Source organism: Girardinichthys multiradiatus, chromosome 17, assembly GCF_021462225.1.
Source record: "Girardinichthys multiradiatus isolate DD_20200921_A chromosome 17, DD_fGirMul_XY1, whole genome shotgun sequence".
In the NCBI taxonomy this organism is placed as follows: Eukaryota; Metazoa; Chordata; class Actinopteri; order Cyprinodontiformes; family Goodeidae; genus Girardinichthys; species Girardinichthys multiradiatus.
The window spans coordinates 23,183,434-23,210,474 of record NC_061809.1 but is presented as its reverse complement, the minus strand read 5'-3'; the positions used below and the strand labels follow the sequence as shown (position 1 = coordinate 23,210,474).

Below are 27,041 nucleotides of genomic sequence, written 5' to 3'. Positions count from 1 at the left end.
CTCTGGTCTTCCGTGAAGATAAATAAGCCTTAATCCACTTCAGCAGTAAATGGCACTGGTTTTCAAGTGGACTGCCTGCTGTCTGCCACTGCAGCCAATGAAGATAATATGGAAGTTGTCATCTTATGCTTGACTGGGCAAGTGGTCATTAAGGCACAAATGTGAACTGAATTATTGTTTCATTTTTTTTATCAGTAGTATTAGGTCTACAATGAGAGCAAAACAGACACAATGGGTGATCCTCTGTGCACACAGCTTGTACTCAGGTATCTATATTAAATTACCTGATATGAAAGCCTCTAATATCTTTTAATGCAGAGGTCTGCTTTATTCTGTATATCTGAAAGCTCTCTAATTTCCTGGAAAAGCCTAATTTGCATAAAAAACAAACTGTTTGGACTTCTCTTTGCATTATGCAGAAATTATTCAGAAAATATCTTACTTAGAAATAGTATTTCATGTTTACACTCACACAAAGGAATGATCAATTATTTTTCCACATACGAAGACTCCCACATGCACTCTCATCATTGTGCTCCCTTAAAGTCCTCGCCCATTTTGAAGTATCTCTGTCACTGCCGAATGGGCCTCTCAGTGGATCGGCTCCCACACTAACCTTGCAGCATTTCAAAGGGAGGCTGAGCTAAAAGGGACGTGCGTAGGTGTTCATGCAACCACGAGAAAAGAGAAGTGAAAGGTAAACCACTGGTTTTTCAAAGCTCATTTTTAAACCTAAATTACCTTTGATGCATCATCTTGTTCTTTAATTACAGGCTGTTTTATATGCTGCTTAGTTTAGTGGTTTTTTTTGTATATTTTCAACACCTATGTGTTAAGAAATATCTGTTGATGATGGTGAAAGATGCTGTGAAAGAAGTGTTAATGTTAACATCACAGCTGGAGAGTGCAGAGATATGAAGCTTTCTCAGAGTTGTGAAAGAGCAGAAGGTTGTGATCAGCACTTCATGCTGGCACCAAAGTATCTTGTAGTCACGTTCAGTGGCTAGCTAAAATAACTTTGTTGAAATAACTTGTTAAATCTGAAGGCACGGAAAATTGTTTGAAGACTTCTGCTCATAAATAGATTTTTGTGTTTGATGTAACTTCATGTTTGCTTTGCTCTAAAAGCTGCACGATCCAACTTAAATCAATCTGTCTCTTTATTTTTCATACATGCTTAATTATGTTTAGCATAGTAAAGGAATGGATCCTATCCCATATTGTGATTGGTTATTATTATAGAACTGTGAGTAAAAACCTTTGCAAACTGATACAGTTCCAAGGATTTTTGGTCAGACTGTTCTGTTCAGTAGAAGGCTCTACTTTTCGGTATGTAATAAAAAAGAAAAAAAGAAATCAATAAATCTTTTTACCGACTTAAGGTAGGAGGATGGATAAAACCTTCAGTGTTATGTCTTAGTCTCCGTTCCTTCTGAGCTGAACAAGCAAGATCAACTCCTTATTGAATGCCTTACATTTTATTATGAGTAGTTATAGAAGTTTTGATTAAGAACAGGTCAAGACCCCTCAAATAATATAGTATACAATTTATAGCCAACAGAATAGGTACGGTTAATTATAACAAAAATGGAGTATTTAGGTATTTTTTTTAGCTGTGAATTTAAGCACATGCTATAAGTTGTTGCAATGCTATATGTAATGAAAATCTGAATATTATTATGAACAGAATCAGCCTAATTTGACGTACTGGTCAAGCCAGTGCAGCGTATACTCTTTGTACATCTATGCTGGCTACAATCTGATCAGTTGACAAATCCATCACAGGACCAAGACAGATATATGAGACAAACCAGTAGATCATTTTAGACTCACCAATACAGCGGACTATATGATCCTTTGTTCTCCGAATATAAATATATTTTCATTAATCACACTTAATGGACATTTAAATCTGTGTGGAGACATCAAACAACAGCTCTCCATGAAGTGCCATATGTTTATCTCTTCAAAGAGTTTTGATGGTTACAGCTGTTCAGCAACTAGTTTTTTTTTCCCATTCAAAACGCAGAGAAATCCTGTCAGAAAATATGTTTTTATTTTGAGATTGAAACTGACACTTTGATAATCTATTAGAAGGAAAGTTCATTTGGAACAATCCTGAATCAGTTTGAAGTCTTCACGTTTATGCAAACTCTGATTGAGCTGGAACATTTAGTATTTCATGTGAACCTTTACTTTTACAAAAACGTAGCTGACTTCTTGCTAAAAAGAACCTTGAAGTCTTAAAAATAAAACTAAGCACAAAAAAAATTTAATTTAAGGGTAATGACCTCCAATTTCTGCTACCAAGCTAACCAAGCTAATTAGCTATAAAGCTGGCCAAACGTTTACTAAATTATGACTTATTTAACAATAATGAAATGATGTTACGTAACAAACAATACTAAGGAAACTGAGAATATTATTAATAAATAGTGAAATGATGACATAAGTTAACCCACATTCCCTTGCTCTTATTTTTCATTTCAACCATAATTTCTTCCCACTCTCATCAAAATTTAGCATCTCAGCCAGTAAAATCTGTATCAGCTTTTACCATCAAAGGCGGTGAAGGTGATTTCAACTGGCCAAATAAATTATTTGTATGCACAAAATTAATGCATGGCACTTGAAATATAACAGTCTACTAAGTGTTGGTTCAAAGCAGTAAAGCAGCAAAATGATTTTCTTTGGTTCTGGAGTGAAGTTGTCCTGACAACCTTCCTAACTTAGAATTTATTTGGATCCATCCTGGGTGAGTTTTACATCTTGCTTCCATTTTAGGCATAGTTTATGCTGGAACATCAGCTATTTCTAACAAATATTCTTTTTCCAAGAACTTAGCTACTGTTTGGCCAAAAGAAACTTTTCTTACAGGGAACACACATCTAGTTAGAAAAATACTATTCCTCAAATGTAATGACATCTAGGCTCTTTTAACAAGCGCATTTTGCCAATTTTACTTCTTCAATCCTCTTAAGATACTCATAAGCCAATTATTTTCTAATAAAAGCAGAGATTAAATGGTACAATTCATAACTGAATCAAGTGTGTGATACTACTAATCTTTAAAAAAATACACCAGAGTTTAAAAGTGTTAAAACTTCAATGGAAACATTAATTGACTATTCTGTCCAACATAATAGTGGATTGAATCATCCATGAATCTTCTTTTGATTTGTTGAGTTGTATTGCGTTTGGTCTGAAAACTGCTTTTTAATGGCAACAGCAGACATACTTACTTCAATCAATGTTTTATTTCTGCTTTTTTTCTTTTAGTAAAAGGTAAAACTGATTCACAGTATTAATCCTAAAATGTTAGAGCCTTATTAAATAATTGTTATTGCCATTATGCTCAACTAGTCACTCTGTTTGGTTAAAATAAACAGTCTTATATACAGAATAAATGGACATTTTAAGCCTCAAGTCTTAAAGTTCCACCAGGTTTCATCGCTCTGCTTTTACTCTCCAAATTGCTTCACTACCTCTTTTAAACCTCGTGTTATTCATTAGGTAGTATTACAATGGCATCTTGTTCTATGCTCGCTGAAATGTAAAAACAAATACAATTTGTGTCAATTTTGGAGGTTACATTTAGACTTTCAAATTGCCTCACCGAGAAACCTTCCGCAGACCTTGGAGTCACAGCCAGTGTAATGCCTTCATGTGTAACAATGAAATAAATGGGAAAATATGAGTTTAGTGAGCACCAACTGTGGGAAGGAAGGAAAATTAGGCCATCAATCTTCACTGTGTACTGGTTTTCTTTAGCACGCCATTATCCTCTTGAATTACTATGGTGACAGAGCAAATTACAACCTGCACACCAACAGCACACACATAGTTCCTTTCTGGTGCGGAACTGATGCCTGTTGCTGCTCACGTACACACATTAAAACATCTGATCTTGAAAGAAATATCGCTGTAATATAAATTACTGTGCAACAGTTCTAGGCCACCCCTAGTTTCCCTTTACCTTGTCTTTATTTCCTAGTTTCCAGGCTTTCTGGAGAACAATCATTTCTTTATTTCAACCGCTTATTTACTCATCTTCTGACTGGTTTTGATTTTAAAAAATAAATGTAAATGAAGACTAAAGCCTAAATGAAAAGATAAATATATTTACAACAGATGATTGCCACAAGCTGAATACATAGCCAGACATAAGCTTCCAGCAGCATACCTGAAAGATGTTATCCTCCTAATGGCAATGGCTTCCTACAACTGCCTTTTTTAAATCTTGCCAGAGATTTTCAACAGTGGTCAGGTAAAATGACTTCAATTGCCATTCTAGTACCTCCCAGGACCTCTTCTGGAACAAAGCTTTGGTGGACTTTAAGATATCTTTGAGATCACTGTCCTGTTTAAAGGTTGGATGATGTATGCTTCTTCGCAGACCTGACATAATCTCCCAGGATTCTAAGTATTTTGTTATTGTAATTAGTCATGTTCTGTTGCCCTAGAGTAGCACTGAGAAGATGTGGAAACTCTAGGAAAAAGAGGCGTCCCATTGTGAGCATGGTGATGACATGCTTGGAGATGATTGATCCTTAAAACAATGAATATTAAACAGAAGACTATATGTGGAACTGCATGACCGCCTCTGCACAAAGAGTAGTAGATAACATGAGTCACAGTGTTTCCTTTGCAACCAGACCTGAAGATAAAGCAAATACACCTGGTGTGTGAAAAGAGCTTTGTGTGGTGTGCAGCAACATAACAGTACGTCACTAGTAGGTGATCAGAATGATAATTAAGCCAGACATAGATATGAGATTCATGGTTTGCTATCATCATTTTATTGCTACTTTGTGATGTTAACATTCAATTTAGGCAATGCACTAGAAGATTTATTCTGATTGAGTGCTGGCCAGTTCATTTTGGACGCCAGCTGATGTTTACTCAGGCTGAGCCAGCAGCTGCTCACACGGCCTGCGTCAGCTCAGTCATCTGACATGGCGAGCACGCCGCCTCCGACATGCATCTGTCACAGAGGCTGAAAAGCAGAAAAAAAATCTAACCTCATCTGTTTCAACTCTATTTTTTCTCTTTGTCCAGCAACTGCCTGGCTGTCCAGCATCACCACGATGAATGAGAGTCGAAGGGAAGCACTGGCGGCCGCGGCCCCAGCGCTCACTACTGCCTCCTCCTCAACAGCTGGCTCAAACACCACCAGTATTGCTGGATCAGGTACAGGAGAGAAGGACGAAGCCTTCTCCAAGCTGAAGAACAAGTTCATGAATGAGCTGAACAAAATCCCCTGTGAGTATTTTTCTTTTATTGACTCTTAAATGGGTTCATTTGTTTTACTTTCTTGGGTCTAAGCCAGTGTTGTCCATTTCTGGTCCTGGAAGGCCAGTGCCCTGGTGTTGTAAATATGTCGCTGCTCCAATGCACCTAATTTAAAATCACCTCCTCATCATGCTATGAAGCTCTGCCGACCTGATACTGATGCCTTCATTTGATCATGTTGCTGTTATAGAACTAAAACAGGTAAATGCAATTGAATTCATGAATTTACTAAACATTTTTTATTACAGGCCAAAGTCTTAGCAGTGCATAGTAATCCTTTCTTGCAGGCATGTACCATCATGTTAAAAAGAAAGTGGAGCCTCTTTCAGTTTTGACATTTTTTGATGAGGACAATAATGTGATCAGGTCTGGTTAAATCTCACCTCAAGTGTGAAAGGAAACACCAAAATGGGAAAGCTGTATGAGAAAAACCATATATGCCTTATGATTCAGCAGCTTGTAAACCACATTTAGCAGCAATGACTATCAGTAGTCAGTTTTCTGTCTGACTTTATCAGTCTGTCATTGTTTTGGAGAGATTTTGTCTCTTTCTTCTTTATGGTATTAACTCAGTTTATTCAGATTTCCAGACGTGTGTTTCTGCACAGCTCTCTTAAGGTCCTACTGCAGCATTTCATTGGGTTGACGTCTAGACTCTGAATGGTCCTTTGCAAGACCTTGATTATTGTCTTTTTCAGTCATTCTTTTGTACATTTGCTGTTTTTGTCCTGATGATAACCCAGTTTGGACCAAGATTAAATTTATAGTCATGTGTCCTCAAATTTTATTCTAAAATTCTTTTGGTTTACAAAAGAGCTCATAGTCGACTAAAAACCCTGTTTTAGACCATTCTTAAGATAAAACCTGTAATCTTGAGGTATTCTTTAAGTTTCGTAAAGGGCTAAAATGTCGCAACCAAAAGGAAGGGTTGAGGTTGACCCACTACTGCCCCTGGCACCATGAGAAAAGTAAAGAAGGGATTGTTGAAGACGTGTGACAGAGTGATGCAATATAAAGATAACCCTTTCAAAGAAGCAATATGTGTTCAGTTTTCTCCTAATTGTACAGTTATGAAGTTCACCATTTAACCTGGCAATTAACTAACATCTTTTCCACTTGTAATTTTTTCTCTTTGTAATATGATGGACATAAAAGTAAAAATAGATATGGCCTGATAGGCGTTCCAGATTGTTGGGTAGCAGCTGTATTTATGTCCTGGCATTGTGTTAGGACAAACTTGCTTTCTCCAAAGGAGCAAACAACTAAAACTCCTGATCTCATAGAGGTGGCCCCACCTGCTGATGATCAAACAAAAGCTTTTCTCTCTTAAAACCAGTGGAAGAAACTATTTTTACAGACAAAGCTTTCTTATTTTGGCTTCATCTCTGCTAAAGACCCGATCGTTTTATTGTGTCATGTAAGGTAAAACTATACAAACAGGGTGTACTTTTTTTTTCCATAACTTTTAATCAACAAAGTTCTATAAAGAGACATTTTTAGGCAGTGTTAGTATCGACATGCAGGCATACCTAAAGCTCCCCAAAACAGATTTTTTTTCCAGCTTCTGTGGTTCTGTCTACCAGCAAATCATTGATAATCTTGTGAGATTCTCGCTTTTTTTCATGATTTCTTTATTGCAAAAGCCGAATGACAGCAGATTGATAGACAAGTCCAGACTTTAATTTGAATGCAGTAATTCAAAAAGGAAAAAATCCATTGTTAAGAAATAAATGCTTTTAAATTCAAACTTACTGGCAGAACTAACAATTTCTATAACATAAATGGAACTGAAGCATTTTTTATAATGCTTCTCTTTAGGTTTGTCAGAGTATCTAGGAACTTGGGGTCCCTGGAATGTCCCTGGGGTATAAAGAAGATGTGATACAGACTTACTTCTCCCTCTCAGTGCAGGGCAGTCTTGTTGCAGGGGGCTTGTATGCACGCGTAAGTGCTGCGGTGGGCGGGTTCTGTGCTTGACCTAGATTGATGAGGTGGTGGGGCGGTTAGGTTGGGGGTTCGGTGACATGCATCTCTGTGACCCTTTGACTTGGGGCTGCTGCTCCTGTGCTTTGCTGCCGATCTAGCTCTGTGTTTGCATATAGCTTCTCTGTAAGGGTTCCTAGTGTTTTTCTGCATGGGCCTGGTGCAGCCTTGAGAAGCTGAGGCTACCTGTGCTTTGCTGCTCTTGGGTGCTGAGTATGGCATGCTTTTTGCCATTCCTCCCATTCTAACAACTCTGCACCACCATGTGGCAAAATAACAATAAAAACAGAGTTTAAAAGCATAGTTTTAATATTTTTGTTTACCCCCAAATAGAGTGCCATTGAATAAAGTCAGGATGAGATGTGTTCAGTTCATTATGTAAAAAACAGGATCACTCAGTTCAAAATTCTCAAAAATATGTGCCCCACTCATGATTGTGTTTAAGTCAATGGATGCATGCACAACTCTGACTAGGACTGTGCAAAGAGGATATTGATTTTCCCCTCTTTATGTGCAGCACCCTCATCATAAACATTGAAGAACTCTATGTTCGGTTGACTAAAGCACAAAATATTACCAGCAGAAGTGCCATGTTTTGTGCAGGTTGTGTTGGTAAAAGCAAACATTTGTGGATGTATTTTTCTAGTTTTTCTTATCTTTTCTTTTTTACCAACTAAATGCTGGATTTTTCTAAAGATTTTAAGAGATTGCTGCTGCCATACAAAATGCAGATATTTTAATGAATTTTACATGTTTTACCAGGGATGCCAGGGATGTATTCAACTCCCACCTCTGGGAGAGCTCTGACCAGATGGGGATGTTGGAGACATAGAGTCCAAGTGGACCATGTTCTCCGCATCTTTTGTCGTTACAGCTGCCCGTAGCTGCGGCCGTAAGGTCTGTGGTGCCTGTCGCGGCAGCAATACCAGAACCCGGTGGTGGACACCGGCAGTAAGTAGTCCCATCGGCTGTGGTTGGTTTGTGGGACTCCTGAGGCAGCTGACAGGTACCGTGAGGCCAGGTACCGTTTTTACGCAAGGGTTGGACTCTTTCATCACCCAGGCTGAAGTCACCGAGGTGGTTAAAAAGCTCCGCGGTGGCAAGGCTTCGGGGGAGGATGAGATCCGCCCTGAGTACCTCAAATCTCTGGATGTTGTGGGGCTGTCATGGTTGACACGCCTCTTCAACATTGCGTGGCGGTCGGGGACAGTGCCTCTGGACTGGCAGACTGGGGTAGTGGTCCCCCTTCATAAGAAGGGTGACCGGAGGGTGTGTTCCAACTACAGGGGGATCACACTCCTCAGCCTTGTTGGTAAAGCCTACGCCAGGGTATTGGAAAGGAGAGTCCGGCTGACAGTCGAACCTCGGCTTCAGGAGGAGCAGTGTGGTTTTCGCCCCGGCCGTGGAACACTGGACCAGCTCTATACCCAACTGGTCCACATGTGTTTTGTGGACCCGGAGAAAGCATTCGACTGTGTCCATCGTGATGCCCTGTGGGGGTGCTCCAGGAGTATGGAATCGGGGGCCCTTTATTAGGGGCCATCCGGTCCCTGTACAAGCAGAGCAGGAGTTTGGTCCGCATTGCCGGCACTAGGTCGGACCTGTTCCCGGTGCATGTTGGACTCCGCCAGGGCTGCCTTTTGTCACTAGTCCTGTTCATAACGTTTATGGACAGGATTTCTAGACGCAGCCAAGGGCCGGAGGGGGTCTGGTTTGGGGACCAGTGGATTTCGTCTCTTCTTTTTGCAGATGACGTGGTCCTGCTGGCCCCCTCTAGCCAAGACCTACAGCATGCACTGGGGTGGGTCGCAGCCAAGTGTGAAGCGGCTGGGATCAGCTCCTCCAAGTCCGAGGCCATGGTTCTTGACTGGAAAAGGGTGGCTTGTCCTCTTCAGGTTGGAGGGGCGTTCCTGCCTCAAGTGGAGGAGTTTAAGTATCTCGGGGTCTTGTTCACGAGTGAGGGAAGAACGGACCAAGAGATCGACAGACGGATCGGTGCGGCTGCCACAGTAATGGGGGCGCTGTGCCGGTCCGTTGTGGTGAAGAGAGAGCTGAGCCGATAAGCGAAGCTCTCGATTTACCGGTCGGTCTACGTCCCTACCCTCACCTATGGCCATGAACTTTGGGTCATGACCGAAAGAACGAGATCCCGGATACAAGCGGCTGAAATGAGCTTCCTCCGTAGCGTGGCCGGGCACCTCCTTAGAGATAGGATGAGGAGCTCGGCCATCCGGGAGGGGCTCAGAATAGAGCCGCTGCTCCTCCACATCTAGAGGAGCCAGTTGAGGTGGCTCGGGCATCTATACCGGATGCCTCCTGGACGCCTTCCTCGAGAGGTGTTCCAGGCACGTCCCACCGGGAGGAGCCCCAGGACATGCTGGAGAGACTATGTCTCTCGGCTGGCCTGGGAACGCCTTGGGCTCCCCCTGGAGGAGCTGGAGGAGGTGTGTGGGCAGAGGGACGTCTGGGTGTCTCTGCTGAGTGTGCTGCCCCCGCGACCCAGTCCCGGATAAGCGGAAGACGACGACGACGAGTACGAGTTACCAGGGATGCCAATAAATGAACCAAATTTTTACCAAATTAAGTTCTTAAAACAGTTTAGAAATATTCTGTTTTCAGCAAGAATGCTGCTCTTACATTAAATCTTCTACACTTTTATGATCAAATTTCCCTACAAAACACATCCACATCTGTGCATGAGTTCATGACTTTCTTCAGCACAAAGCACTCCATGGAGGACTAAAGTTTTTGTTTCCATCAGAATCCTAAATTTGTACATAAACACAGGTTTGTGTGGAAGTAATATCTTCACACAAGATGGCTTCAATTCTTCACCAAGGTCACAAATGACACCATTCTAGAGACTGAGTTGTGAATGTAGTTGAAGTGAAAAATTTTTCCTCCCACAAAGGAATGTTTATCCATGCCAAAAGGCAATTTTACCGCAATAAAATCAATTATTTATATTCATATAACTTCCATGGCACAGCTGAAGCGTTTTAGTTGTGTGCTTGGGACAAGGAATGACATAAAATGGACACACGTTAGAATATCAGTGAGGATTTCTGAGTGCAGAGGATTCACAACCAGACTTGATGACTTTGATCCCCCCTCTGGCTTATCATTAACACTCTGTCACAAAGACAGTCCCAGAAATCCAGGGCCAACATATTTTTCATGTCCCTCCCGGTGGCAGGCAGAGTTTTCAATTTATTTTATTTTCTATCATTTTTAAACTTATCTTCATTACACCTCTGGCGGAAAACGTTTCCTGAGACCATCCAAAAAAACCTACTGACCATCATGCAGGTTGTCACTGCTGGGTCATACCTATTACTGTTTTCTATCACCTCATTCCCTCTATCAAAAGCAGGGGACTTTGCTCTGCAGTGCTGCCAAGCAGATGATGAATGCCCAAAAGACATGTTTACTCTGCGGAATATCTATAGGGTCTGGGGAAAGTCATGCAGCAAATTTAACAAGAAAATGTGAGAGTAGAAGCTGCATGCTCAGCACCGCCCCTCCACCACAGCTACAGAAGATCTTCTTTCAGGCTTATAACCCAATTTAAGCTCCACAGGCTTTGAATGTGTGGTGGCATGAAGCTGTCACACAGGCCTAACTCACTGCTCAATTTCTGTCAGTCATCACGTTTCTGAGACGGGGTTTTTCGTCAGTCTCTGCCTCCTGCACTGCAAAAACTAAACTTATATAAATCATGAGAAATTATTATTTTCATTCAAAAACTGGTGCTATTTTCTTGCCACTTAAGAAATATTTTTATATATTCGCTACTGGAGTGTCATTAATTTGGGATTTGTTTTTATTTAGTTGAAATGTTCTTTTTTCATGTGGAATGATTATACAACACTAGTCTAAGGATGATTAAAAGCAAGAATTGGTTGCACAAGTTTAAATTAATATTTAATCTACACATGATGGCTCTAATTAGATTGACTGATGCCTTTAACTAGGTAAGTCCAAAGAACTCAATAAAGATCCAAGGTGGAGATTTGTAGACCTATACCTGTCCGAACAATTCTGTGTAACGTCAGTTGCCTAGAAGAAGATCTAAACTGTCACCTTCAGGTGAAAGGAAATTGGTTAGAATACCAAGTAAAACCAAGAAACCACCAAGGCTCTGCATTACACTAGAAATTACTGGAGCGCTAGTGTCCTGGTCCAAAGTAAAGCTACTTTCACATCTTGAAGCTCAACAAAAATTTACAATGGCACAAATGGAAAGCCGAATGCCTGATAGAAAAAGGTTTTACAATCAGAAGAGATAAGATTAAGTTATTTGGACAAAATAAGAATTATTTTCAGAGGAGTCAATGTAAGACTTTTAAACCAAAATGCAGAAACAACTAATAAACGTGGTAGTGGCAGCATCATGCTGTGGGGTTGATGCAATAACTTCAGCTTGAGGGCAACCTCCAAATTCTAGTTGACACTGATATAATCAGGCATTCAAGCAGGGAAAAGATCCCAAACACACACTGAAACTGGTTTTGGAACAAATAAAGTAGGGTAACATTAAGCTTCTGGAATGGTCCTCCTAAAGCCCTGACCTCAAGCCCATAAAAACTGTAGACTATGCAGAAAAGGGCGGTCTGTTCTGTGTCAGGAAAAACAGAAATAGCGACTCGAGTTTAAGACCCCGACTCGAGTTGCATTTAAGTTACAAAAATAGAAGGTTTTAGACTCGGCTTAGACTTGTGCAATAAAGACTTGAGCTGGATTCCTGGTCTGAGACTCAAGACTTAGCAACAGGTTTTAGCTAATGCAATGAAAAGTGAAAGGAAGCCCGTATGTGAAGCTACTGCACATGCTTTACCGTGGAAGGATGTTTGCTTTATTATTTGCCAGTGATGTTTGTGGATCATGGGATGTCAATGTCTCATAACAATATGTTCATGTAAGCTATAGATTCATAACGATGACCAAACTAAACTCCACATTAAAGGACTTTGGATCATTAAGGAACAAAATTAAAATAAATTACGTCGAACATTCTCTTGTTATGATGCTTTGAAATTACACTTCTGGCTGAAATCTTTTGAATAAAAGCAGTTCCTGTTCTGTTCATTCAGAAGTTCACTATTTACATACTACATTTTGCCTCGACTATATGATGTAATTTATACATTTAATGTAAACATCTTTTCTATTTACAATTGGGAACAAAGGTTTTAAACGTGGATTTAGAAAATAGTTCCCCAATATTATAACAAATATTCCAGTTCAGAGTAAGGAGAAGAAAGCCCTCCAAACCCTATTTAGTGCAATATAGTGAAGGAGTTGACAATATCAGGACAGGGATAAACATGTGTTAACTTACTTATTACAAAGACAGAAAAGCACTAAATCATTCAGAAATTCAACAATAACAGGTTTTACTCTATTTCTAATATTTTTCTTAGAGCATAAATCGCTATTTATATTTCTAATAGGGTAAATACTACATTTGATATATTTTCAAAATAATACAACGTGGCCTTTAGCAGTTTTTTTGTATGGTGAATTAAATGTAATATATTTAAAGATCATTTTCAATAAATATTAAAAGATGCTAGATATTTATTAAATGTTCATGTGATAATTTAGGCCTAAGGATAGCAGTACAGGTTTGGAACAGGGTTAGGGGTGACGTAGATGTCATTAATTTGATGAGAAATTAGTTTTTCAGTTGTTAGAGACTTCACTTGGACTTGGGTTGAAAGCCTTGAGAAATGACATGGACTTTAAAAATATGAATTGTAAACATCTCTGGAAATTAACCAATGTGATTTAACTCTACTAACTATAGTGCTTATGCTCTTTATTATGAAGGACGCTGATGGCTTCAAAACGAGTGTGGTTGAGTTGTAACTCAAGAGACATTTAACCAAATATTTGTTAGAATGTGTATAATTATGACTATGTGGACTAGAAAAAATCAATAACAAATTCAAATTTTTACACCAGTTTGGGTGTTTTGAAAATCACTGAAATTGGATGTTGTCTTCTGTACTGTTCCTCCTAGAAAACAGAACAGATAAAAAAAAAAAACTACTAAAAGCCCCAAATCAGATAGATTTATGGCCATTGTGAGTGAAAAATGCTTTTAGCTGCTTATCAACATATCTCAAGGTTATTTATTCACATTGGTTATTGTGGCAAACCAAGTCCCTGAAAGAAGAGTCACAAAACAATTCACACTCCAAAAACCCCTTTTGTAAAGATAAGTGAGCAAAATTGAAAATAAGCAGACAAGTTTGCTTGTTTCAGCCGTGGAAATATAGTATTCTGCAACAAGAGAGAACTTTCTCTTATTAATTATTCGGTGCTCAGGGTTTACGCTTCTCCATAATTACGAACACTGCCACACAAAGAGCTAAAGTCCAGCTGTAATCACACTAAAACATGCAGTTGCTGCTCACTGAATACAGCAGCTGCCTTTAAGAAAACCTAATTGTTAAATTACTTTATTCCTCAGATAAGATTTAACCAGTAAAGGGAAACTGTTTCATTCATAACTAAGAACAGAGCAGCCATTTCCCCAAACAGCAGAGATGGGAGTGGAAAATTTAAGGATGTAAGAACCTTTCCTCTTACTGTTTATAAAGAGAAAATTATGCTCTACAAGTGACATCTTTGCACTTGAACAGGAATGTTTTACTCTTAAAAATTAGACAAACGACAAACCTTTTTTCACATATGAATAAAAATAAACCTTATTTTGCATGTGTAATTTATGAAAAACGTTGGCTGTTCTAAATCTAGGAGGACATTCAGTTGGAAAAAAAAAATTAAAACCAGTTACAGGAGGAAAATATCGTATATCCTGAGCTGTAAAAAAATCCCAGCACAAAGTTATGTTTGTGTTTGAAAGTGACTGGACTGATTTAACACTGACTACTCACAGTCAACAGACAGCAGGGTTTGTTAAAGAGGATTATGGTGGAGGATCAGCAGAACTGTTTGTGTCTTCCTGCCTGCTGGCGCCAAGCCTCTTTGTCTACCATCATTTTAGGAAAAAACGTGAAGCTTTGACACCATCAGGGATTGGTCAAAGCAGGGATGCTCTAATTTGGTTCACCTAATGATGTCTGATGTCTGTAGCTCTGAAAGCTAATGAAACATGATTTTTTAAAGAGTGATGAGAACATAAGACAAATTGAGATATTGAGATACAGTGGGCTCCCAACAATGTTTTTGAAAACTGCTTTATAATTGGGAAAATTAACGTTACATTACATACGTTATGTTATTTATTTAGAGGAAAAGTGAATCAGTGAATTTCTAAATAAAACATACAAAATATGTAATTTAATAATATGAAATGCAAATGTTTTTTGTTTCAATGTGTCCTGCTGAATAATAACTTCTGATGGATATATCATGTCAACTGAGCCACCATTTCTTGATCAGATGGAAAAGATTTTAAATATTTTCCACATTTTATCACATTACATCCTGTTGGACTACTTGTTTGCTGAATATTGGACCATTTGCACGTTGCTGGACGCTACCAGGCCTTCCGGCGCTTTTGGCTATTTTATATCCCAGGACAGTCCGTTACTACAAATCCCAGCGGCCACTGCGGCTGATATGACGGGGCCGTCCCAAGTCTGACGTCACAGGAGGTAATATAAGAAGGTGAATGCTTTAATCCATTGCTTTCACGTTGGAGACCGGACCAACATCTGAAGCATCTCATTCTGGAGAAGAGGTCCCACGTCGCTGGCCAACGAAAAATAAAAATTCATGAAAGAGGTTGGAATAAGAAGGCCAGAAATTTCACTTTGCGGATTGAAGACGTGAGTTTAACACGTAACAGAAGAAAAAAAAAACCCTCACAGTGGTTTCAAGGAGACGGATCGCCACCTTGTTTTGTTCCAGTTAACAGCTGACAGTCAGATCATATTTTTCCCTTTCGCCAAGGAGGCCAAAGAACGTTGGAGTTTAACTGCGGACACGCTGTGAAACTGGACTGCTATAATAACCTTATGGTGAAAATCAACCATTTTCTTTGTCTTCAACTTCATGTCTCATGACTGCCGCCAAAAGTTTTCTAACCCTTTGTGTTCTTGAACATCCCCAGCGGCGGGGGATGTTTTATGGCTCACCGTAATTAAGCTACACTTTCTGGCGGGCCGCTTCCCAAAACTCCGTTCAACACCATATTCCTTTGTCATATTATCACCTTTGGGTTTGATTCCATACACACCAAATGCTGTTTTGTTTTATTTTGTTTTGTGAGATTTTTTTTTTCCTTCTGTGTAGAACTTTGCATGTTTGATTAGGTGACGTTAATTGAATCGGAATAGCGAGGGGGATCAGGCTGTTGATTTAATAAATATTCACATAGATAAAGAGATGTTGTTGTGTTTATTTTGTGCAAGAGTGATTTGTCAGTCAAAATAAGGTTAACGTTCCACATGTTTCGGCAGAAACAGTTGATTAAACAGTGACATCTCAGGTAATAGTTAATTATTACTGAGTATTTAACGGTTGTAATTATCAAAGGCGTTGAGCCACAATTACAACACCAGAAGACATCTCTGGTTTCGATTCATAAATGAGAATTTTTGTTTAAGAAAAAAAAAAATGTATTATGATTTTTAATTATAATTATCGATAAATGTTAATTAATCAATAATCATAATCCCAACAATCCAGAAATGTCTCTTTTCTTGCAATTTTGCATTTGAAATCATAAAATTGTGGCATGCATTTGTGTTCAATCTCCTTTACTCTTAATTCCCTAAATAGAAATATGTAGTGCCAACCAAGTGCCTTCAGAATTAATCTAATCAGTAAATTATCCACCTGTTTGTAATTTAATATCAGTATAATTTTATTTTACCTAAATATGGAAAGAACTTAATCGGCCTCATAGTACGAAATATATATTTTTATATAAAATATTGATATTCTTGGTTCCTAAATCTGATAACAAGTATATGCTATGTTTGGGATTATATAACCTGAACATTAAAAGTTGATTTCATATATTGGGTATTTATAAATGTAATAAAATTCATGTATTTTTCCAGTGGTCGAGTTGGTTTTGTGGCTTGAGGCAAATTGTATTTGAGTGGATGAAGTGCAAATAAAACTAGACAAAATCTCTCTAGCTGTTCAAAGCTAATTGAGCTACCTCCTAAGACTTGGAGCAACAGGTGATTCAACAGATGGTTGACTCAGGGGACTGAATATAAATGCATGTTATGCTTTATGGATTTAAATTTGTAAAAACAAATTAGACCCTGTTCAGACCATGTTTATCCTTTACTTTCTACTTTGTGTTGGTCAGTCACTTAAAGTCCCAATAAGATACAGTGAAGTTTGAAGTTTTTCCATGCCAAGTTGTGAAACAGCGAAAGAGTAGGGAATATTACTTCAAGGCGTTTTGGTATAAAAGTAAAATATACTGGGTAAACTTTTCATCATCTGCTTTCTCCAGATTCTGCTTCGGTCATGTTGTCGGCTTAGCCAAACAACAGTGGGGTAAAGCCATGGGCAGAGTGTTGCTCTCATAGGCATAACAAGATATAATGTGACGGTTAATTGACCAACAAAGTCCTGTCATACTGAATTAGTGTGCTCTGGAAAGTGGATATAACCCAGATGCAATATAACACATTAATAAAAACACAAACATATCCAGGCAATTGTCCAGCATGAAAACTCTCCTTCTGATGTAAAGTGCTCGCTATTACAAGTAATGTGTTTGTTTATTATGTATAGAAAACATTGAGCTCGAAGAGCAAAGATGTATTCTACCACATTATAGCTTATTCCAGCTAATTGCCATCTGCAGTCCAAGTGGCAGGCATGAGAAAAAAAATCTATAAACAATACAATAAATGAAGGGATATTAAAATCTGAAGAAAAGATTACAAAACACATCAAAGATTACTAAGCAATCACATAATATACACCGAAAGTTATAAATAAAGCATTAAATCTATATATCATTTGTTCCATTTGCACTCTGCTCTTTTACCTTTTTTATACTCAAATGTTTTAAGTGATCAAACTAATTTTAATATCAGATGAAAATCACTTAACCAAATACAAAAAGTTGTTTTCAAGTGATAATTTATTGAGGGAAAAAGCTATCCAAAACAGCCTGGTCCTTTGCGAAAAAATTATCACCCCCTAAGCATCATAATTGTGTCTGCCACCCTTGGCAGCAAAAACTATGATCAAGCCGTTGCAAAAACTGATGAGTCTTTTACATCACTGTAGAAGAAGTTTGGTCCACTCTTCAGGGCCAAAGTCAGTCACATTGAAGGGTTTTTTATGCATGAGATTTCTGTTTAAGCTCACATCTTACCATCTCTATCAGATTAAGACTTTGGCTATGCCACTCCAAAATCTGCATTTTGTTTATTGTTCTGTAAGAGCCATTCAGATGTGGACTTGCTGGGGTTCTTTAGATCATTGTTCCACTTCATAACCCAAGCGTGTTTGAGGATAAAGGGGTAAGTTTGGATTTTTCGAAGGCAGATCCAGGAAGTCATTATTGTTTATAGTTCCCTGGCCTATAGTGGAAATCATATCAAAGCATGGGACTTACCATTTTCAATGCTGCTGCACAGCTGATGTAAAATCCTAAAGTGTGCTCTACTCTTTGTAGTGTTTGAGTGCATCGGTGAGTCTCAGCTGATCTGGTTGACTGATACAACCTACAGGCTCATAATGGTCTTACTCACAGCTGCACACATAGCCAGGCAATGAGTCATTAAATGTATTTTCTATTTCTCTCAATGTGTCTGTATGAAGTCCTTATAGAATCGCCTACACCACCTTAAAATAGACCCTAAATGTCCTCAGGTGAAATCTGACATTTACTTTATTTGATGGTAATACAGTTTGCCCTCTATTTGCTGCTGAATACTTATAACTAACCAGCTTTTTCACAGTAACCACCAAAACCAACTGGACTGAGGTTGTAAAGCTAACGCTGTCCTCCTCATTTAAACCTTATACACACATTTGTCCAAAGAAAACTGTTTGATGGCATTGGAATTAATTTCTATTATAAGATTCTTCAGAGTGGAAAATAATTTGCAAACCTTACGCTCATATTAAAAAAGCTTTAAAAACATTGCAATCTTTATCAATGAGAATCTAGTGTACATTTGTGAACCAGTTCTAATTTCTTTATAGATTTGCTTACAAAGTAGTCTATGAGATGAAAATTTGCCTCAAACTACAACTTTGTAAATGTTCATTAAAATATCTTGTCCCTATTTTACATACATTAGATTTCTTCTGTTTTGCTTTTTTGACACATACAGTGGGGAAAACAAGTATTTAGTGTCTTGAGCCTCAAGGGACAGCAAACATGGATTCCCCCATGCATGTCCCGCCCATCAGAGAAACTCTATTTTCCATGCCACGTCGCACTGTGGAACAAGAGATAAGTGTCAGGAGTTGGAGTGCAGTGTGCACGGCTGGCAACACTCCTGCTCACCTCCTCTTTCACTTTCTCGCTCCATTTCTCTCCCGAGAAAAGACACTCAGACAATGTAGTTAATTAGGGAATGCTTTTATTGCTTTCTGGGACTCAGGCTTCTTTAATTAAGGAACACAGAAGTGCCTTTCACTGGAAGATGTGTGCTTGATGAATAAGATAAAGGCTGAGTTTTTGCATGGATTTCCACCGTAATAGTTTAAATGGTATTCCATCAGGCACTTTGAGCATTGATGAAAGATGCCAACAGAGTGATGTAAGTATTTATAAGAGATTCCTGTAAATGAATGCTTTCATTTGGAAAAAATATCACCATTCTGCAGTTTCCACAGCGAGGTGATTGCTTTTTCACAGTGTTTTGCTAACTCCAGACCTGTTACATCTCTGACACTTTGCTTTCATTGATGTTTGCATTTGTGACTGCAAGGTCAAAGATGGATCTTGCATCTGATTAAACATAGACACTAAAAAATGACATAGAACACATATTTATTCCTGAAAATCTGAACTTCACAATTGGCCTCCTAATATTTTCATCACGAGCTGCACGGTGGCTCAGCTGGTAGTACTGTTGCCTTGCAGCAAGAAGGGTCCTGGGTTCAACTCCTGGCCATGGGTCTTTCTGCATGGAGTTTGCATGTTCCTGTGCATGTGTGGGCTCTCTCCAGGTACTCCGGCTTCCTCCCACAGTCCAAATGCATGACTGTTAGGTTAATTGGTCTCTCTAAATTGGTCTTAGGTGTGGATGGATGTGTGCATGGTTGTGTGTCTCTGTGCTGTCCTGCAATGGACCGGTGACCTGTCCTGGGTGTACCCTGCCTCTCGCCCGTAGACTACTGGAGATAGGCACCCGCTCCCCCACAACCCTGTACGGAAGAAGCGGGTATAGAAAATAGATGGATGGATGGATATTTTCATCACAATAACAGGAGGTAAAAAAAGCTACACAATAGAAATTTTAGATATTCAGTTGTTGTTTGGGTGTCCAAGGGTATAAATCTGACATTATGAACAGTGCCTGAGCTGCAGTTTTGATCCATATGACAGTATAGGAAGCTGATGGTGAATGAGACCTTTCCAGCATCAACCATGGCGCTCCGAGGCAAGGCCGGTGTTGTAAGTCCTAAAGTTATTTTAAACCATCACTCACTGTTTTTCCTTGGAGGAGAGTTCTTATTGATTTTGTCAACTGAGAATCGATTTGTCTTCTCTTTCTCTCTCACCTCATACCTCGGCAAAAGAACCACTGCTGAATGCTAGTCCACAGAGCCCCAGAGTGAACAGCTGTAAAGTAAATTATTATCTCTTTTATGGGTATTTCCTGGTGTTTTTACAAGATAAAGTTTTCAGAGGACCGGAGCTTTACCTGGCTCATGTTTTCATTTAGCTTGTTAGGTTTATGAGAAGTTTGGGATTATTTTGTGAGATTGTGACATTTCTATAGGTTTTGTTTGTGCTCATTTATTTCTCTCTAAGAAAACAAATTGCTTCACTCAGACAAGCTCTTTCAATATTCTGTGATTATTTTTTTTATGCAAATGCAAAGTAATTGCTTATTGTCCGTGTTCTTCCAAAAATAAAAGCGTGCTTTAGGTTAGTACACGTTTTGTTTCACCTTGTTTTGTTGCTTCTCATACAGTACATTACAAAAGTATTCACACCACTTAAATGTTTCCACATTTATGCTCTAAACATAAACGTCTCAGTATATTGTTGGGATTTTTAAATGAGAGACTTACTGAAAGTAGTTCATGATCTCCATGTCTCTGGAGCTGTGTGAAGGTCCCACGTTCTCCATCATCCCAACCCCCAAGGAACGCACCATCATGTGGCTAAATGACTACAGGCCTGTCACCCTGACATATGTGGTGTTGAAACATCTGAAGGACATCACAGGCCCCTTGTTGGAATTTCAGGAATTTCCCTTACCATCTTCAACAACACTCTGTCTGCTCTGGATTCCTAGGAACCATCCTGTCTTGGCACCTGAAATGTTGCTCACACATAGACACTGTTCAGAAAAAGGCCAAGCAGAAACTGTACTTCCTGTGGCAACTCAAAAAGTACAACCTTCCACAGGAGCTGCTGGTCATCTTCTATCATTGTTCCTCCTGTGTTCATCCATCACTGTGTGGTTTGGCTCATCCACAAAACTGGACAAGTCAAAACCACAATGAACAATTAGGATCATCAGGGATGACATTACCTCCATCCAGGACTTGTATCTATGGTCAGGAAAGGGGCTGCTAACGTCTTTGCAGACCCCACACACCCTGGACAAAATCTGTCTAGATCTTCAGGTCAGGGCTATGGAGTGCTATTTACAAAAACCAGCCGCCACAGAGACTGTTTCTGTCTTTTTGATGTACACTTAACTGTCAGTCAGAGTCTTCCTGTTTTGTAAACACACTGTATGCATACATATTTACAAAAAACTTTCATTAACATCAAAATTGAAGTCGAATTCAGATTCCTTGTTTGTGTGGACAAACTTGGCGAATAAAGCTCGTTCTGAATTCTGCTATTCAGCACAACATCCTAAAGGAGAATTTCTGCCCATAATTTTGCAACTTTTAGTTAAGGTGCTCATGGGTTATGCATAAGGGCAGTGATTAAAAGCGCCTCTGAATGGCTTATAATTGAGAAAATCTTGCAGGGTCTAGTCAAAGTCCGGACCTAAATCTCATTGTTATGCTCTGACATTATGTTAAAAAAGTAATGTACGTTTTAAAACCCTTCAGTGTGCATGAACTAATTCTGCTAGAAAAACAAGCAAAGACGAGAGATGTATAAGAGTCATTGCTTGTTGTCGCAAATGATGGCAGCAAAATAAAATATTATGGAGTAATTACTCCTTCATTATAACAAGTTGGTTTGGATAGCTTTTTCCCTTAATAAATGAAATTACCTTTTAAAAATTGCATTTTGTATTCACTCAGAATATTAAACTTTGTTTGATGATCTTAAAACAATCAAGTGTAACAAAAAAAAGAAAAAAAACGAAGAAATCCTTGAGGGCAATAATACTTTTCCTCAGCACTGTATCAGAAAGACATGTAGCTTTCTTTTTAGTAAAAGGTTTTTCTACAAATGATTAAATCAGGGGAATGAATTAAGATGCCAGCCACACTTTTCAGATTTTCTTTTTCCTATGTTGGAATTATGATTATTGATTAATTAATATTTATCAAGAATTATAATTAACCATCATAATTTGACAAAATAGATTTCTTAACCAAAATCCTCATTTATGAATCGAAGCCAGAGATATCCTCTGGTGTTACAATTGTGGCTCAACGCCTTTGATAATTACAACTGTTAAATACTCGGTAATAATTGATAACTATTGCAAGAGATGTCACTGTTTAATCAACTGTTTCTGCCGAAACGTGTGGAACTTTAACCTTATTTTGACTGACAAATCACAGTTGCACAAAATAAACACAAAACGCCTTCTCTTTATCTATGTGAATATTTATTAAATCACAGCCTGATACAATCCACTCTTCCGATTTAATAATCTTCACCTACTCAAACATGCAAAGTTCAGCAGTGGGTGTGTATGAGATCAAACCGGCAGTTATGGCAAAATAAAAGGGGAATATGGTTGAACGAAGCTTTGGGTGCGCCCCTCCCAAAGTGTAGCTCAGTGGGACACAGGCAGTCATAAACCTTCCCCCAGCAAGCTTGTAAAACTCAGCCCACACAAAGGATCAGAAACCGTTTTGGCGGCAAACCAGTAAAACATGAAGTTTAAGACAAAGAAAATGGTCGATTTTCACCATAAGGATATTATAGCGGTCCAGTTTCACAGCGCACCTTCACACAGCTTGTTCGAACGGTAAAGACACACTTGCGAGACATGGCGGCCTCCGAAAGTACCAGCAAGTTTCAAAACAATGGCATGCACATACAATTCAGAACACATTAGACTCTAAATGGCGACTGCCCAGACTATCCTGCCCAGACTATTTCTAAGAGAGAAATAAAAATAAAGGATGGGTTTTACTTGTTAATGTCTCCTCTCAGCAGAGGGAGAGAGAAGGAGGGGGAAAGTTGGAAGTTAACGTGTGTCCATAGTTAACTTCGGGAAGAGCAGTCAATCTTCGTCCCCTGGCCTCCTTGGCGAAAGGGGAAAATATGATCTGACCGTTAGGAGTCGACTGGACAAAGCAAGGTGGCCTTCTTATTCCAGAAACCGCTTTTATGAATTTTTCGTTGGCCAACGAAGGAGAATAAATGAAGAATCCACGTGGGACGTCTTCTTCTCCAGAGAGAGATGCTTCAGGTGTTGGTCCGGTATCCAACATGAAAAGCAAATGGTGGGTCGTCTCATCCTCTGTTATATAGTTGACGGTGGCCTCAGGGCTGCGATGCCCCATCTTATCAGCCGCAGTGTCCGATGGGATTTGTAGTAACGGACTGTCCTGGATACAAAATGGCCGATGACGTTGGAAGGGCATAGTGGCGTCCAGCAACGTGCAAATGGTCCAACATTCAGCAAACAAGTGGTCCAACACCTATAACTTCCTAATTATGCTCTACTTTATATTGTCCCGTCACACAAAAGCCTGGCAAAATACATTCAAGTTAGTTTATAACAGGAAAAAAACACTCAGTGACATGTGAAAACCTTTGTTTTTCTATGTTGGGTCTGATGTCTACTAGATGGAATTAAGTAGCAACAATTGTGACTGCTGAAAGAAATCATCTTGTGAGGTCTCTAAGTATTTTCAACACCCCGATTCTCCTCCAACCCTGATGTTATTGTGTTGTGGACATTGTGTTCCTGTGTGTCAACAGGAAGCAGGAAGCTCAGGCTGATGGCTGACTGCCGCAGAGATAGGTGTCACCGTGTTTGCCGCTGGCTGTCATTGTATTGGTTGAGCTGCTGCTTGGACAGTTCATATGTGACAGGGGGCTGACTGCTGCGTGTCCCAGTTTCTTGAGTCAGCGCCACGAAAGAGGCCAACAGCATATGTTAGAGGGGATAAACAGTGAATCCTATGCCACTTGCATGGAACCGGATAATGCTTTTCAAATCATTCTCATTCCCCAGTTTCAGCCATTCTCAGAGCAGAAAGTCATCCTGATGACATAGCTTTTGAATGTGTGATTGTTTTTCAAGATTTAATTTTAAAATTATAAAACAAATTAACATTACTCAGGAAATTTTCTGTTCAAGTTCTTAATAAACATACATGAGTGGATGACTTTAGTTACTGATAATAATTACAGTTAAATGTTGGAGATATTCAGTTGTCTTTGCATAAAAGCATTTAAAGAGACCAGCCAGTGATATGCATTTTTCACAAATAACTTCATAATGTTTATAAAAAACAACTGGATTGTTATGATTTCTGCTGCTGGATTTAATATTTGTGTGAAATCCACAAACTTTAAGTAAGGTTTTAAAAAGCAAAAGGAAAGCAAGCTGCTAATTGTTGACTGTGTGTATTCAGGTTTTTAATTTAGATTTTGTTAACCTTCAGTTAGAACAAAAATATGTTTGTAGTTGTTCATGCATGGAATTGTAACAACTTTTCTCCAAAAATACAAATGACAACAGGAAATGTTTTAAATCTTCTCTGACAGTCTGTAGTTTTAGTTTGCGTACATTGGTTTGTGAAAATTGGTAATGGAAAAATGTATAGAAAATATTTTATTCAACCTACAGTGCTGTTAAAATTTTTGGTCCCCTACAGAATTAATATTTTGCTTTTTTGTCACACTTAAATCTTTCAGTTCCAACCAAAAAGACCAAAGTGAAAAAAAATAAATCCAGTTTTTAAATTATTTCATACATTAACAAAAAACACAGTGTAAAACAATATGTTCCTGTGTAAAAAAGTAACAGCTTCCTAAGCCTAATAGCTACTTGTGCCACCTTTAGCAGCAACAACTGACTCTGTGAAAACTGGCACTGAGTGTTTTGCATATGTGTAGAAGAAATTTGGCCCCCTTTTTCGCAGAATTGTTTTAATTTGTTGGATGTTTTTTGAGAATAATTGGCTGTTTAGGATTATGCCACTGCATCCATCTGGACTTTTTTTTTTTTTTCTTAAGCTTGAGCTTAAAACTGAGGGCCAGACAAGGATCTTCACCACAATGTTTGACTGTCAATATGAAGTTTTATCAGGAAATATCTATATTTGTATTAGAAAATCACATGTAACCTGTAGCACACATTTCAAAAGGTTTTACATCTGTGTTGTCAGTCCAAATAATATATTTTCAATAAATTTGCAAATGATCAAGATGGCAAAATCTGAGGTGGACCTTTTAGTTATTTTTGGTCACTTGATGTTTTTAACCATAGATGCCATATTTTGCCCAGTCTCTGTTTTTTATTTTTTGAATCATGAGCACCAACCTTAACTGAGGGCTGCAGTGATTTAGATATGTGCTTGTTTCTTTTACAACGTCCTGGTTAAGTCATTGGTGCACTCTTGGAGCAATTTTGGTAAGGCAGTCACTCCTGGAAAAGTTTACCACTGTTCCATGTTTTCTCCATTTGTGAATAAAACTCTCACATTGTTTTTACCGGGAATCCCAAAAACTTACAAATGGCACAGTAAACGTCCCTAGACTAAAAGATATCAATGACTTTGTTTCTTTAGATCGTTAAATTCTTGTTAAAATTCACATTAAATTCATGATTCAACATGGGGGCCAATAACTTTTTGGCACATGGCCAGGGTGGTTGTAGTAACTTTCTTTGCTTAATAGATTTGATTAATCATGTGAAAACTGATTTTTGTGTTTACTCAAGTTATCTTGAGTAAACTTTCAAATTAGATATTGAAACTAATTTATTGATCTTAAACATTTAGGTGTGACAAAAACAAAAGAAAACGGTGAGGGGGTAAAACCCTGAAATCAAATTCAAACTTTGAAGGCTATATTTACTGGTGAAAGGATGTGACAGATGTTAGAAAAAAAGAACAGGCATTTCTAGACCGTCTAGGTTGAGGGCATCATTGGATTGTCATGGTCACACCTGAATTAATGCCCATCAGAGACACCCGCAAAATCACAACCAGCCTGACTTGCTGTCCGCTACACGCTGAGTCTGATTGCCATGAAAGTGTCAGCCCAACTAAGAGTCTTTTGTTTAAATGGCAAGTGGAAAATGCCAACATCTGTTACTTCCACTAAATTGGCTGAATGTGTTCAGTCGGGTTTTCTCTCGATTGTTTGGAGTCTGACACTTCTTGATTGGCCCAGGCGAGAGCTAAAGTGAGATCCACACAATTTCCTGCTTTTGTCTCACGTTAGTGTATGTGTAATCACCACTTTTCAAAAACCTTTCTTCATGTACGTCCAAGAGATCCTGTTTAATTCCTGCCAGACATCTAACCCAAGCTCTGTCCCTGTTTTCTTTTTTTTTTTTCTGCAGTGCCGTCATGGGCCATCGTCTCGATTGCTTTTGTGGCCATCATTCTGGTGTTAGCCTGCTGCTTTTGCGTCTGCAAAAAGTGGATTTTCAAAAAGAAAAACAAGAAGAAGGGCAAAGACAAGGGCAAAAACGCCATCAACATGAAGGACGTCATGGATGGGGCCAAAACCGAGGTAAAGACTCTAATCCATTTTTATCTGTAATTATCAGCTATTATCACTCAATCCTTTGAAATGCTAAGATTATAATAAGATTATAATAAATCTTGTTTGTGTGACCACAAACGTTGAAGGTATTTTTTCTGAATTAAGTCTTGATCCGTTGGTTTTGCTTCTGTTTGCTATTACTTTTTGCTTTTCTGTTGCACATGATGACAACGTTGTAATATAATCACCTGTGCCAGAATAATGAATATAATGTCAATTTTATTGCAAATCTACTTTTTAAAATGCAATGGCTTCTGCTGCTTTATTTTGTATGAATTCTTGTCTCATTTATAACACCCAAATTAACTTAATATTTATTGAAATATAAATAAAAGATTAGTTTTGGCTATTTAGATGATTTGATTTTAATCTCTGTCATCTCCTGCTTATGGTTCCTGTGACTGGTTCTTTTTTGTCATATGTGGACCTGCTCAATTGTTGAAGAGTGTGAGTAGCTGTGTAATTAAGTGGTATCCACCCAGAGAAATGGCATTACCAAACCTTAAACAATTGTGAAGGAACAGAATCAAACTTAATTTTTCAGTGCAAAAGGGGAAGTTATGATTTGCAGAAAATGAATTACGCCTAAAGGGCTTCATTAAAGATTCTTGAGTGGACCCCCAAATGAAAATGTGTATAACATGCTCCAACAATACCTCTGCTATCAGAGGTAGCTTAGAGTCAAAGAAAG

General features: G+C 38.6%; 1 protein-coding gene across 1 annotated transcript in view; it reads left to right on the top strand.

The window, feature by feature from the left end:
- Positions 1–27,041, top strand: part of syt1a (synaptotagmin Ia) — a 302,852-nt gene that overhangs the window by 219,598 nt on the left and 56,213 nt on the right. Inside the window, exons 4-5 of the mRNA XM_047389686.1 lie at positions 5,059–5,262; positions 26,145–26,317. Of these exons, the coding sequence (XP_047245642.1) occupies positions 5,088–5,262; positions 26,145–26,317 (348 nt within the window). The 5' untranslated portion in view covers positions 5,059–5,087. The remainder of the gene's footprint in view (positions 1–5,058; positions 5,263–26,144; positions 26,318–27,041) is intronic.